Source organism: Hemiscyllium ocellatum, chromosome 1 (assembly GCF_020745735.1).
Source record: "Hemiscyllium ocellatum isolate sHemOce1 chromosome 1, sHemOce1.pat.X.cur, whole genome shotgun sequence".
Lineage (NCBI taxonomy): Eukaryota > Metazoa > Chordata > Chondrichthyes > Orectolobiformes > Hemiscylliidae > Hemiscyllium > Hemiscyllium ocellatum.
The window spans coordinates 10,016,303-10,030,829 of NC_083401.1; the positions used below are offsets into that span (position 1 = coordinate 10,016,303).

The following is a 14,527-nucleotide window of genomic DNA, read 5'->3' on the forward strand; positions in this document are numbered from 1 at the left end:
ACTGTAACACACTCCCAGCTCCCTGTTACACTGTGACACACTCTCAGCTCCCTGTCACACTGTAACACACTCACAGCTCCCTGTTACACTGTAACACACTCCCAGCTCCCTGTTACACTGTAACACACTCACAGCTCCCTGTTACACTGTAACACTCTCTCAGCTCCCTGTTACACTGTAACACACTCCCAGCTCCCTGCCACACTGTAACACATTCCCACCTCCCTGTTACACTGTAACACACTCCCAGCTCCCTGCCACACTGTAACACTCTCTCAGCTCCCTGTTACACTGTAACACACTCCCAGCTCCCTGCCACACTGTAACACATTCCCACCTCCCTGTTACACTGTAACACACTCCCAGCTCCCTGCCACACTGTAACACATTCCCACCTCCCTGCCACACTGTAACACTCTCCCCGCTCTCTGTCACGCTGTAACACACTCCCAGCTCCCTGTTACACTGTAACACACTCCAAGCTCCCTGTTACACTGTAACACACTCCCAGCTCCCTGTCGCACCGTAACACACTCCCATCTCCCTGTCACACTGTAACACACTCCCAGCTCCCTGTTACACTGTGACACACTCCCAGTCCCCTGTCACACTGTAACACACTCCCAGCTCCCTGTTACACTGTGACACACTCCCAGTTCCCTGTCACACTGTTGCACACTCTCAGCTCTCTGCCACACTGTAACTCACTCCCAGCTCCCTGTCACACTGTAACTCACTCCCAGCTCCCTGTCACTCTGTAACACACACCCAGGTCCCTGTCACACTGGAACACACTCCCAGCTCCCTGTCACACTGTAACACACTCCTAGGTCCCTGTCACACTGTAACACACTCCCAGCTCCCTGTCACACTGGAACACACTCCCAGCTCCCTGTCACACTGTAACACACTTCCAGCTCTCTGTTACCCAGCAACATACTCCCAACACCTAGTCACCCTGTACACACTCCCAGCTCCCTGTCACACTGTAACACACTCCCAGCTCCCTGTTACACTGTAACACTCACCTAGCTTCCAGTCACTCTGTAACACACACCCAGCTCCTTGTCAATCTGTAACACACTCCCAGCTCCCTGTTACACTGTAACACTCTCTCAGCTCCCTGTTACACTGTAACACACTCCCAGCTCCCTGCCACACTGTAACACATTCCCACCTCCCTGTTACACTGTAACACACTCCCAGCTCCCTGCCACACTGTAACACTCTCAGCTCCCTGTTACACTGTAACACACTCCCAGCTCCCTGTCACACTGTAACACACTCCCAGCTCCCTGTCACACTGTAACACATTCCCACCTCCCTGTCACACTGTAACTCACTCCCAGCTCCCTGTCACACTGTAACACATTCCCACCTCCCTGTTACACTGTAACACACTCCCAGCTCCCTGCCACACTGTAACACATTCCCAGCTCCCTGTCACACTGTAACACACTCCCAGCTCCCTGTCACACTGTAACTCACTCCCAGCTCCCTGTTACACTGTAACACACTCCCAGCTCCCTGTCACACTGTAACACTCTCCCAGCTCCCTGCCACACTGTAACACTCTCCCCGCTCTCTGTCACGCTGTAACACACTCCCAGCTCCCTGTTACACTGTAACACACTCCAAGCTCCCTGTTACACTGTAACACACTCCCAGCTCCCTGTCGCACCGTAACACACTCCCATCTCCCTGTCACACTGTAACACACTCCCAGCTCCCTGTTACACTGTGACACACTCCCAGTCCCCTGTCACACTGTAACACACTCCCAGCTCCCTGTTACACTGTGACACACTCCCAGTTCCCTGTCACACTGTTGCACACTCTCAGCTCTCTGCCACACTGTAACTCACTCCCAGCTCCCTGTCACACTGTAACTCACTCCCAGCTCCCTGTCACTCTGTAACACACACCCAGGTCCCTGTCACACTGGAACACACTCCCAGCTCCCTGTCACACTGTAACACACTCCTAGGTCCCTGTCACACTGTAACACACTCCCAGCTCCCTGTCACACTGTAACACACTCCCAGCTCCCTGTTACACTGTAACACTCACCTAGCTTCCAGTCACTCTGTAACACTCTCCCAGCTCCTTGTCAATCTGTAACACATTCCCATCTCCCTGTCACACTGTAACTCACTCCGAGCCCCCTGTTACACTGTCACACACTCCCAGCTCCCTGTCACACAGTAAAACACTCCCATCTCCCTGTTACACTGTAACTCACTCCGAGCTCCCTGCTACACTGTAACACACTCACAGCTTCCTGTCCCACTGTAACACTCACCCAGCTCCCTGCTACACTGTAACACACTCACAGCTTCCTGTCACACTGCAACATACTCCCAGCTTCCTGTCACACTGTAACACATTCCCAGCTCCCTGTCACATTGTAACACACTCCCAGCTCCCTGTCACACTGTAACACTCTCCCAGCTCCCTGTCACACTGTAACACACTCCCATCTCCCTGCCACACTATTACACACTCCCAGCTCCCGGTCACACTGTAACACACACCCATCTCTCTCTCACACTGTAACTCACTCCCAGCTCCAGGTCACTCTGTAACACACTCCCAGCTCCTTGTCACTCTGTAACACATTCCCAGCTCCCTGTCACTCTGTCACACACACCCAGCTCCCGGTCACACTGTAACACACACCCATCTCCCTGTCACTCTGTAACTCACTCCTCCCAGCTCCCTGTCACACTGTAACACACTGGTAGTTGCTTTGTCCTGTATCTGTATCCCTCAGTGATCAGAGTCTGGGTTGGATGTTGTGTCCTCTGTCTGAGTTACTTACTGAGTCTGGGCTGACAGATGTAGTCTCTTGTCACTGCATGCACATGCTCCCTGGCTGCCGACAACTTTCCTTGTCTATCATTCACTTGGAGTTGCACCTTCGTTGCCATGAGTATTGGGAGTGAGGTGCTGGTCCCGCCTGATCACAACTGATGCCTGTGTTTTCTCTAGAGTAGTGTCCTCTGTCAGGTGCTGCAGTGGTATCTCTCACTTGTGTCTGTGTTCCCGTGTCTTTGTGCTGCGCCTCTGAAGCAGAGCCTCTGTTTACTGTAAGCACTGAGGCAGTGCCTCCTCCCTGCTGTAAACTTTGATACTTATCAGAGCCGGGATGGACTGCACATTCCCAGCGGCTAGGTCAAGCAAGGTCAGTACAAACCCTGAGACTTGCTCCTTCCCTCAGTCACTCGAGTTGGCTTCAGAGCAGGGCTCCTTAACTGTGTCGGGAATGGTGGCTCATCAGAGGAATTTATCAGAATATGCAACAAAAAGTAATCAAGAAGGAAGTCTTAAAAGTGCAAGAGAAAGTTCCTTTAAAAATATCTAAACAGGAAAACTTTACTCTATTATTTAAGTCAGAAAAGAGTTAACCAAGTAATGTTTGGTCCAACAGGCAATGAGTCGGAATTCGAATTTGGTTACTATATTGTCACGTGTACTCAAGTATAGGAGAACATGCGTGCAACGAGGAGTGTACAAAGTCTCCATTGCTAACTTGATTAAAAACCAGAATTTTAAAGAAAATAACAGCAGAAATAAAAGAAACCAAAAGTTAACAAAAACATCCAAATCTTAAAGTCTAAGTCTCATCTCAGTAAAGGTGTTGGGAACCACCGATGCAGGTCCCCAGGCCCAGCCACAGCCTGCAGCCTTGCTTTGATCCCCAGGAGGTAAAAACAATGACTGCAGATGCTGGAAACCAGATTCTGGATTAGAGTGGTGCTGGAAGAGCACAGCAGTTCAGGCAGCATCCGAGGAGCAGGAAAATCGACGTTTCGGGCTAAAGCCCTTCATCAGGAGGAACCACATCCACCACCATTCAGTGCTCTCGCTGCCTACGAAAGAAAATCCTGTCTATCTAACTTTATAGAGTAAAAGGATGAAGGGGTTGGAGGTATGATTGCATGATTACAGCATTATTCCCATTCTCATCGCCACTGAAATAACTGCACAGCAGCCAGTACCCAGTCACCACCTCCCCTTTATTTACACAAGAACAGCAGTCCTTGACATTAGTGCAGCCTCATTGAGATTCAGACTCCAGAATGCCAGCATCTCTGACACTCATCCTTCTTAATCTGTCAGCCAGGGCTCCCTGATTGGACCACAATAACAGCCCCAATCAGGGAGGTCTATCAGGCTGACCCCGCTCCAACCTCCCCATCGCTCCCCCTCTGAGTCTGAGAACATGATCGGTCCTTTATCTTGGAGAGCTTCCAGGGGTGTTTGAGCACCAGGTCACGTTCCTTGGACTCGGCATGTGATACGGGCAGTGTGTACCACACGGAAACTCGCATCTTACTCCAGGAGCTCCTCGGTAGAATTTCACTCTCATCTTCTGGTAGCACAACAGTTACATCCGTCTTGACCATCTTTGATTCAGAGGATTCAGAGAATCATAAAGTCTCTACCATCCCTTTGGCTCATCGAGTCCATATCGACCCTCCAAAAAGCATCCCACCTGGACCCACTCCCCGACCCTGCCCCTGTAACCCTACATTTCCCATGGCTGATCCACCTAGTCTGCACATCCTTGACACTATGGGGTGGTACGGTTGCTCAGTGGTTAGCACTGCTGCCTCACAGCAACAGGGTCCCAGGTTCAATTCCAGCCTCGGGCGACTGACTGTGTGGAGTTTGCACATTCTCCCTGTGTCTGTGTGGGTTTCCTCCGGGTGCTCCGGTTTCCTCCCACAGTCCAAAGATGTGCAGGTTAGGTGAATTGGCCATGCTAAATGAGATTAGATTAGATTCCCTACAGTGTGGAAACAGGCCCTTCGCCCCAACCAGTCCAGACTAATGCACCTAACACTATGGGCAATTTAGCATGGCCTATTCACCTAACCTGCACATCTTTGGACTGTGGGAGGAAACCGGAGCACCCAGAGGAAACTCACGCAGACCTGGGGAGAATGTGCAAACTCCACACAGACAGTCGCCCGAGGGTGGAATCAAACCCTGGTCCCTGATGCTGTGAGGCAGCAGTGCTAACCCACTGTGAGGTCCAGCTAGCTGATCTCATTACAATCACTGCAGCCTGTGTCCTCTGGAGTTTACAAAATTCAGAGGTGGCACAGTTGAAACATGTCAGATCCTGAGGGCTGAAAATGTGTTGCTGGAAAAGCGCAGCAGGTCAGGCAGCATCCAAGGAACAGGAAATTCGATGTTTCGGGCAAGAGCCCTTCTTCAGGAATGAGGGCAGTATGCCAAGCAGGCTAAGATAAAAGGTAGGGAGGAGGGACTTGGGGGAGGGGCGTTGGAAATGCGATAGGTGGAAGGAGGTTAAGGTGAGAGTGATAGGCCGGAGTGGGGTGGGGCGGAGAGGTCAGGAAGAAGGTTGCAGGTTAGGAGGGCGGTGCTGAGTTCGAGGGATTTGACTGCGACAAGGTGGGGGGAGGGGAAATGAGGAAACTGGAGAAATCTGAGTTCATCCCTTGTGGTTGGAGGGTTCCCAGGCGGAAGATGAGGCGCTCTTCCTCCAGCCGTCGTGTTGTTATGGTCTGGCGATGGAGGAGTCCAAGGACCTGCATGCCCTTGGTGGAGTGGGAGGGGGAGTTGAAGTGTTGAGCCATGGAGTGATTGGGTTGGTTGGTCCGAGCGTCCCAGAGGTGTTCCCTGAAATATTCCACAAGTAGACGGCCTGTCTCCCCAAGGTAGAGGAGGCCACATCGGGTGCAACGGATGCAATAGATGATGTGTGTGGAGGTACAGGTGAATTTGTGGTGGATATGGAAGGATATCTTGGGGCCTTGGAGGGAAGTGAGTGTGGAGGTGTGGGCGCAAGTTTTGCATTTCCTGCGGGGAAGGTGCCGGGAGTGGAGGTTGGGTTGGTGGGGGCTGTGGACCTGACGAGGGAGTCACGGAGGGAGTGATCTTTTCGGAATGCTGATAGGGGAGGGGAGGGAAATATATCCCTGGGGTTGGGGTCCGTTTGGAGGTGGCGGAAATGATGACGGATGATATGATGTATGTGGAGGTTGGTGGGGTGGTAGGTGAGAACCAGTGGGGTTCTGTCCTGGTGGCGGTTGGAAGGGCGGGGCTCAATGGCGGAGGAGCGGGAAGTGGAGGCGATGCGGTGGAGGGCATCGTCGATCACGTCTGGGGGGAAATTGCGGTCCTTGAAGAAGGAGGCCATCTGGGTTGGACAGTATTGGAATTGGTGCTCCTGGGAGCAGATGCAGCAGACAGGAAGGAATTGGGAATATGGGATGGCATTTTTACAGGGGCAGGGTGGGAGGAGGTGTAGTCCAGGTAGCTGTGGGAGTCGGTCGGTTTATAGTAAATGTCCGTGTTGATTCGGTCGCCGGACTTAGAAATGGAAAGGTCTAGGAAGGGGAGGGAGGAGTCTGAGACAGTCCAGGTGAACTTGAGGTCGGGATGGAAGGTGTTGGTAAAGTTGATGAACTGTTCAACCTCCTCGTGGGAGCACGAGGCAGCGCCGATACAGTCATCGATGTAGCGGAGGAAAAGGTGGGGGGTGGTGCCAGTGTAGCTGCGGAAGATGGACTGTTCCACATATCCTACAAAGAGGCAGGCATAGCTGGGGCCCATGTGGGTGCCCATGGCAACTCCTTTAGTTTGGAGGAAGTGGGAGGATTGAAAAGAGAAGTTATTCAGGGTGAGGACCAGTTCAGTCAGTCAAAGGAGGGTGTCAGTGGAAGGGTACTGGTTGGTGCGGCGGGAAAGGAAGAAGCGGAGGGCTTTGAGTCCTTCGTGATGGGGGATGGAGGTGTACAGGGACTGGATGTCCATCGTGAAGATAAGGCGTTGGGGACTGGGGAAGCGAAAATCATGGAGGAGGTGGAGGGCATGGGTGGTGTCCCGAACGTAGGTGGGGAGCTCTTGGACTAAAGGGGACAGAACCGTGTCGAGGTACGCGGAGATGAGTTCGGTGGGGCAGGAGCAGGCTGAGACAATGGGTCGGCCGGGGCAGTCAGGTTTGTGGATTTTGGGCAGGAGGTAGAAATGGGCAGTGCGGGGTTGTGGGACTATGAGGCTGGAGGCGGTGGATGGGAGATCCCCTGAAGTGATGAGGTTATGGATGGTCTGGGAGATGATGGTTTGGTGGTGGGAGGTGGGGTCATGGTCAAGGGGGCGATAGGAGGAGGCGTCCGCGAGCTGGCGTTTGGCCTCAGCGGTATAAAGGTCGGTGCGCCAAACTACTACCGCGCCTCCCTTGTCTGTCATAAGCAGATCCTGAGGGGACTAACTGGGAGGATGAGGAAAGTATACTTCCTCTTGCAGGAAAATCTACGTCACTGTTTAAAAATAAGAAGTCACCTATTTAAAACAGAGAAGAGAAATCTTTGTTTTCTCTCAATGAGTTGTGGGCCTTTGGAATTCCCTTCCTCAAAAGTTGGAGGGTACAGAATTTTAAAATTGTTTTAAAGATATTCTCTTGATGACCGAGGGGATGAAAGATTATCAGGATATGCAGGAAGGTGGAGTTGAGGATAAAATCCAATCAGCCTTGATCTTATTGAAAGGGAGAGTAGGCTCAAAGGGGATGAGTGGCCTTGTTTTCATGTTCATGTGAAAGTTGTTAGCCCGAGTTTCCTGTGTTGGTGTTCCTTCTGACACTGTGTCTAAACCCCAGTTGTGTCTCTGATTCTGACCTGAATAATATACCTTCGGGTCACATGGGCTTGCTGGATAAGGGTGAAATAGTGTGGTGCTGGAAAAGCACAGCAGGTCAGGCAGCATCCAAGGGGCAAGGAAGTTGCCATTTTGAGCATAAGCTCTTCATCAGGAAGCTGCCTGTCCTGCTGTGCTTTTCCAGCACCACACCTTTTGATTCTTGATCTCCAGCATCTGCCGTCCTCACTTTCTGCTTGCTGGATAAGGATGTAAAACAAATAGCAAGCAAGATGGCAGCAGCGTAAGATGGTCCAGCCAGAGCTCCTCTGTTCACCAGTTCCTTTTCCCTTTTTTTCCCTTCATGCAGCAGTTATCCATTCCTCCCTGTTATGGAGGTGTGGATGTGTACTGTACCTTTAAGGAAACTGGAAGCTGGCATGGACATAGAGAGGCACAGAGTGGGCTGAAAGAATTTAAAATGTAACATTTGACTGTGAAACCAATAGTGCAGCTGGGTTGCCATGGTACAAAAACAAATTCAAATGAGGCCAATCAGTTTAAATTATGCCACAGATACCAATCTCCAATCAAATTTAACTTTAGTATTTTGACAACATCAAACCAATGAAATGATCCAATGTTTTGAGGCATAAAACCAGATATTTTGAGCAGTTAGAGGGAGAACTGCCAAGAAAACCAACAAGTATAGACTGTCAGCGGAATAGCTCTCTGAAGGGTACCTGTACATATGAAGGACCTGTGAAGCAGAATACTGAAGAAAGGACGACAGAGGAAAATCTGTAAGGGAAGATACAAAGAAAAGATTCGACAGCTGGCTGGTTTTGAAATTTGAATTTTTTTTTGTAAATCTTAATTGGGGTTTTTATCAGTCCAGTATTGTAGAGGGGAATGTAAAAGATAGGTTTAAGAGAAAGGACTTGTAAATAGTTGTTAAGAAATAAAATTGTTAATTTTTCCTTAAAATAGTGACCTTTGGGATACTTCTGTGCCTCTTGAATTTTAACAGATTATGGCACGCAGTGGGGCTTCTCTGTGTGTTGGGCTTAAATTAGCAGAGGGGTTTAACCCTGTGTCATAACATCCATTCCACAGCAACTTTTAACTTCCTAAACTACCGTACCTGGAGAATGGAGGAAAAATGAAGGGAGGGATGGATCCTGGAATGGGTACCGAGTGATTAACACCTGCAAGAGAGTCTCAGCTGGAGCCCGGGGTGGGGGGAGCAGAGTGAGTGTGGGCCGTGTGGGGGTGATGGGGGGGGAGCAGAGTGAGTGTGGGCCGTGTGGGGGTGATGGGGTGTGGAGCAGAGTGAGTGTGGGCCGTGTGGGGGTGATGGGGTGTGGAGCAGAGTGAGTGTGGGCCGTGTGGGGGTGATGGGGGGGAGCAGAGTGTGGGCCGTGTGGGGGTGATGGGTTGGGGAGCAGAGTGAGTGTGGGCCGTGTGGGGGTGATGGGGAGGGGGGAGCAGAGTGAGTGTGGGCCGTGTGGGGGTGATGGGGTGTGGAGCAGAGTGAGTGTGGGCCGTGTGGGGGTGATGGGGGGGAGCAGAGTGTGGGCCGTGTGGGGGTGATGGGTTGGGGAGCAGAGTGAGTGTGGGCCGTGTGGGGGTGATGGGGTGTGGAGCAGAGTGAGTGTGGGCCGTGTGGGGGTGATGGGGTGTGGAGCAGAGTGAGTGTGGGCCGTGTGGGGGTGATGGGGTGTGGAGCAGAGTGAGTGTGGGCCGTGTGGGGGTGATGGGGTGTGGAGCAGAGTGAGTGTGGGCCGTGTGGGGGTGATGGGGGGGAGCAGAGTGAGTGTGGGCCGTGTGGGGGTGATGGGTTGGGGAGCAGAGTGAGTGTGGGCCGTGTGGGGGTGATGGGGGGGAGCAGAGTGAGTGTGGGCCGTGTGGGGGTGATGGGGGTGGGGGAGCAGAGTGAGTGTGGGCCGTGTGGGGGTGATGGGGGGGGGAGCAGAGTGAGTGTGGGCCGTGTGGGGGTGATGGAGGCGGGGGAGCAGAGTGAGTGTGGGCCGTGTGGGGGTGATGGGGGGGGGAGCAGAGTGAGTGTGGGCCGTGTGGGGGTGATGGGGGGGGAGCAGAGTGAGTGTGGGCCGTGTGGGGGTGATGGGGGGGGAGCAGAGTGAGTGTGGGCCGTGTGGGGGTGATGGGGTGTGGAGCAGAGTGAGTGTGGGCCGTGTGGGGGTGATGGGGGTAGCAGAGTGTGGGCCGTGTGGGGGTGATGGGTTGGGGAGCAGAGTGAGTGTGGGCCGTGTGGGGGTGATGGGGAGGGGGGAGCAGAGTGAGTGTGGGCCGTGTGGGGGTGATGGGGTGTGGAGCAGAGTGAGTGTGGGCCGTGTGGGGGTGATGGGGTGTGGAGCAGAGTGAGTGTGGGCCGTGTGGGGGTGATGGGGTGTGGAGCAGAGTGAGTGTGGGCCGTGTGGGGGTGATGGGGGGGAGCAGAGTGAGTGTGGGCCGTGTGGGGGTGATGGGTTGGGGAGCAGAGTGAGTGTGGGCCGTGTGGGGGTGATGGGGGGGAGCAGAGTGAGTGTGGGCCGTGTGGGGGTGATGGGGGTGGGGGAGCAGAGTGAGTGTGGGCCGTGTGGGGGTGATGGGGGGGGGAGCAGAGTGAGTGTGGGCCGTGTGGGGGTGATGGAGGCGGGGGAGCAGAGTGAGTGTGGGCCGTGTGGGGGTGATGGGGGGGGGAGCAGAGTGAGTGTGGGCCGTGTGGGGGTGATGGGGGTGGGGGAGCAGAGTGAGTGTGGGCCGTGTGGGGGTGATGGGGGGGTGGAGCAGAGTGAGTGTGGGCCGTGTGGGGGTGATGGGGGGGAGCAGAGTGAGTGTGGGCCGTGTGGGGGTGATGGGGGTGGGGGAGCAGAGTGAGTGTGGGCCGTGTGGGGGTGATGGGGGGGGGAGCAGAGTGAGTGTGGGCCGTGTCCAACCTCTCCTTATAGCTAATACACTCCAGTCCAAGAAGTATCCTGATAAACCTCTTTTGCACCCTCTCCAAAGCATCCAGATCCTTCCTGTAGAGTGGCGACCAGAGCTGCACACAATACTCCAAGTGTGGCCTCACTAAATTTTTACACAGCTGCAACATGACTTACCAACTTTCGTACTAAACGCCCCAACCAATGAAGGCAGACATTGCCTTTACCCCTCATACACTTGTGTTGTCACTTTCAGGGAGCTGTGGACGGTCCCTCTTTATATCAATGCTCCTAACCCTCTGCCATTTACTACATACATTCCTCTTGCATTTGACCTCTCAAAATGCATCACCTCACATTTGTCCAGATTAAATTCCATCAGCCGTTCCTCCCCCCAACTTTCCAATAGGTCCTTTGACAAACTTCCTCACAATCCACAACTCAACCAATCTGCAAAGTTACTAATACCCGGCCCCCGTGATGTCACCTGCCACGTACAGTTGGAAAGGAAGGGGTGTTCTAGTTCACAAAAGGTTGAAGTGCATTATTTCAAGATAAGGAGCAAGCAGCCTCAGGGAAACGCTGCATACAGAGACCCACAGTCAGAGAAACTCCTGACCAGGTTCGTTGAAAGAATAAGCTAAAGTTAAATGTCTGTGCAATTCACTCCAAAAGCTCTCCACTTCCACCTCCTTTAATATGCTCCATAACACCAGTCTTCAACAGCCCCTTCCAAACCCACAACCACTTCCATCTAGAAGGACAGATACATGGGAACACCAACACATACAAATTCCCCTTGTTGGCAAATCACCACAAGCTACCTTTAATTCAGCTACTTTTGAAGAAATCTCACAACCAACTTTTGAAATAATGATATAAACTTTATTGTGTGTCGGAAGATCGCTCAAGGAACCAAGTTAAGCCTCCCAACTCAACTTGGCTATCATCCGATTATTCTTGGAATTTAGCTATGAATCCAACCAAGTGTCTCTGGATGCGTGCAGGGCTGGATCTTTGTGCATTGCTGTTCTTCAAAGTTCTGCTAAGGGAGAGTTCTAAAGTTGTTTTCTTACAAAACTGTTCATTCTTCAGGTCTGATATTATTATTGACGATGCTTTAGATTATTTCAACCACAATATTACAAGACTTCAATTTGCCTTCTTACCAAAAGCAGCTTCCCCGTTCCTTGTTACATTTGGCATTGACTGACTGTTTGAAGACACAGCTTTCTTGCGATTAACTCCTTAAACTCTTCTGCAGAGTAATCAGTTGTCCTTGAGCCACAATGTAGCCAGTTATCAAGCAAATGTCAAAACAGTTTTGGTCATGTAGATTTGAATCCTCCTTCTCCCAGACATGGCTAACTGCATCCAATTCCTGTATCAGTTTGTCCTTTTCCTTGAATAGTTTATTCCAGACAGAGTTATTCCTCATTTTTTCCATGTGTTTATCTTTATTTAATTCATTCAGTTCATGGACAATTATTAAAGTTCATAATATCACACCCTCCAAGCCACTCGCCATCCTGACTTGGAAATATATCCTTCATTATCGCTGGATCACAATCCTGGAATTCCCTCCCTCAGGGCATTGTGGGTAAACCCTACAGCACATGGACTGTGACGGTTCAAGAAGGCAGCTCACCCCCACCTTCTCAAGGGGCAATTAGGGACGAGCAACAATTACTGGCTCAGTATCCATTGGCTCTGTATTAATATTCCCTCATATGTCTTGGTGCTACATTTTATTTGATAATGCTCCCAGGATGTTGGAATTACTTTCCAGGGGCATGTTTTTGTTGGAATGGGAATAGGTTACAGGGGGATTCCCAGTGACAGGAATTTTTTTTTAGATTAGACTTACAGTGTGGAAACAGGCCCTTCGGCCCAACAAGTCCACACCGACCCGCCGAAGCGCAACCCACCCATACCCCTACATTTACCCCTTACCTAACACTATGGGCAATTTAGCATAGCCAATTCACCTGACCCGCACATCTTTGTGACTGTGGGAGGAAACCGGAGCACCCGGAGGAAACCCACGCAGACACGGGGAGAACGTGCAAACTCCACACAGTCAGTCGCCTGAGTCGGGAATTGAACCCGGGTCTACAGGCGCTGTGAGGCAGCAGTGCTAACCACTGTGCCACCGTGCCGCTCACATGTTGTGAGCAAAGTCGCAGGAATCCCAGAAGAACTACAAGAACACCGCTAACCCTGGTAATTTACCCTGCCTGGTGCTGCTACTTGGGTGGAAGTTGGGTGAGGCCTTTGACATGATGCCCGTTACAGCTTAGCTGTTATCAGTACCCGGGGAGGGGAGCACGAAGAGAAAAGGCCAAGGCCTAGCCCACAGAGTCCACCTCCCACGACAGAAACCTTTTGTTTAAAAACAGCCGCATCCGAAGCCAAGACTCAGATGAGCTGTGATCTTACTGAATGGTGGAATAGGCTTGAGGGACCGAATGGCCTCCTGTTCTGATACGATTGACCCAGAACAGGCTGGGTCGTTCACCTAACACAGGTGCAGCCCAGAAACAGGCCACTCTGTGTCACTGGGACATGCCAGGGTCACCACACCATAGCTCCCATGCTACCTTAGGTAGTTCTCTTTGGAGCTGGAGTAGGGTGATGGAGGAGGGGACCCGATGGGGAGTGTAACATTACGAGGGACGTGTGGATAGAGAGCAGCTGTTCAACTTAGTAGAAGGCGCAACAAACAGGGGCATCATTTGAAGGTGAAAGGAGGAGGTTTACAGGAGATTTGAGGCAAGGGGGGGTCTCTGGGGGTCTTTGAGAGACATGGGAGGGAGGGCCTGGGAAGGACACAGCAGGGTTTAAAAGGAGGAGGAAAGGAACCGTTAAACACCCTTCAAATGTCTCTCCTGGTAAGTGCCCCTCCACCCCCAACCCTCCAGAGTCAACCACCTCAGCTAAATTCCATAAAAACAGTGCGCTGTACCCCAGGAGGTACATGAGTACACACAAGACAAACAGCAGCCATTCCAATGTTACATTGAGCAGTGTTGATCTCCTTGCTCACACCTCCACCCTTTCCCATGGAGAACAATCATTGACCTTTCCCAAAGCCTTTCAAAACCCATATAATGCGAACCAGACCTTGCCTGAGGGCTGCTGGATCAGTGTTTGATGGGTGGGGCTGGAGAGAGAGGGCCAGGGGTGTAGGGTGCAGCCTTCATATTCATTCCCATTTGAAGGAACTGAGAAGCAAAGTGAGTCAACTGGGGGACACAGCACTTGGGGTACGTCTGTCTGAGGTCAATGACACGGATGTACTGCAAGGGGAATACGTAAACACATGAGGAAAAGGATTAGGGAGAAATGTCCGTGGCTGAGCTGCAGAGAGTTTGGAAGCGCTACATAGAATCATAGGATCGCGCAATATGTAAGAGGGTTTCCAGCCCATCAAGTCTATGGTAGGACCACCTCACTAGGCCCAAAGCCTTGAACATTATGACATTTCAAGTGCTCATCTGTGCACCTTTCAAGATTGTGAAGTTCCCCTCCCACGCAGTGTATTCCAGACCCCCAGACCCCCCCCCCTTGCCTCAAATCCCCTTTAAGCCTTCTATCTTTCACCTTCATATGATGACCCTGGTTATTGACCCTTCAATTAAGGTGATCAGCTGCTTTCTATCCACATGTCCCTTGTGATCTTGTACCTCCAACAGGTTCCCCCCCCCCCTTCCTCAGCCTTCCCTACTCCAAAGAAAGCAACCCGAGCTTACGTGGGACACACCAAAGGTGACCCTAGCATGTCTCAGTGACACAGAGTGGCCTGTTTCTGGGCTGCACTATGAACGGTAACCTGTGTTTAAGTGAATGATCCCGCCCTTTCTGGGTCAGTTACGGCCCCTCAAGCCTATTCCACCATTCAATGAGATGATCTGAGTCTTGGCATCATATGCAGCTATTTTATAAAGTTGCTCTATCATGGGACATGGACTTTGTGGGCTAGGCCAGTA

General features: G+C 51.8%; 1 protein-coding gene across 2 annotated transcripts in view; it reads right to left on the minus strand.

Annotated features, from left to right (window-relative positions):
- LOC132822324 (V-type proton ATPase subunit B-like) overlaps positions 1–3,047 on the minus strand; it is a 97,213-nt gene extending 94,166 nt beyond the window's left edge. For both annotated transcript variants that reach the window (XM_060835694.1, XM_060835601.1), the window contains exon 1: positions 2,822–3,047. In XM_060835694.1, coding sequence (XP_060691677.1) covers positions 2,822–2,930 — 109 coding nt within the window. In that variant the 5' untranslated portion in view covers positions 2,931–3,047. The remainder of the gene's footprint in view (positions 1–2,821) is intronic.
- Between the last annotated feature and the right edge of the window lie 11,480 nt (positions 3,048–14,527).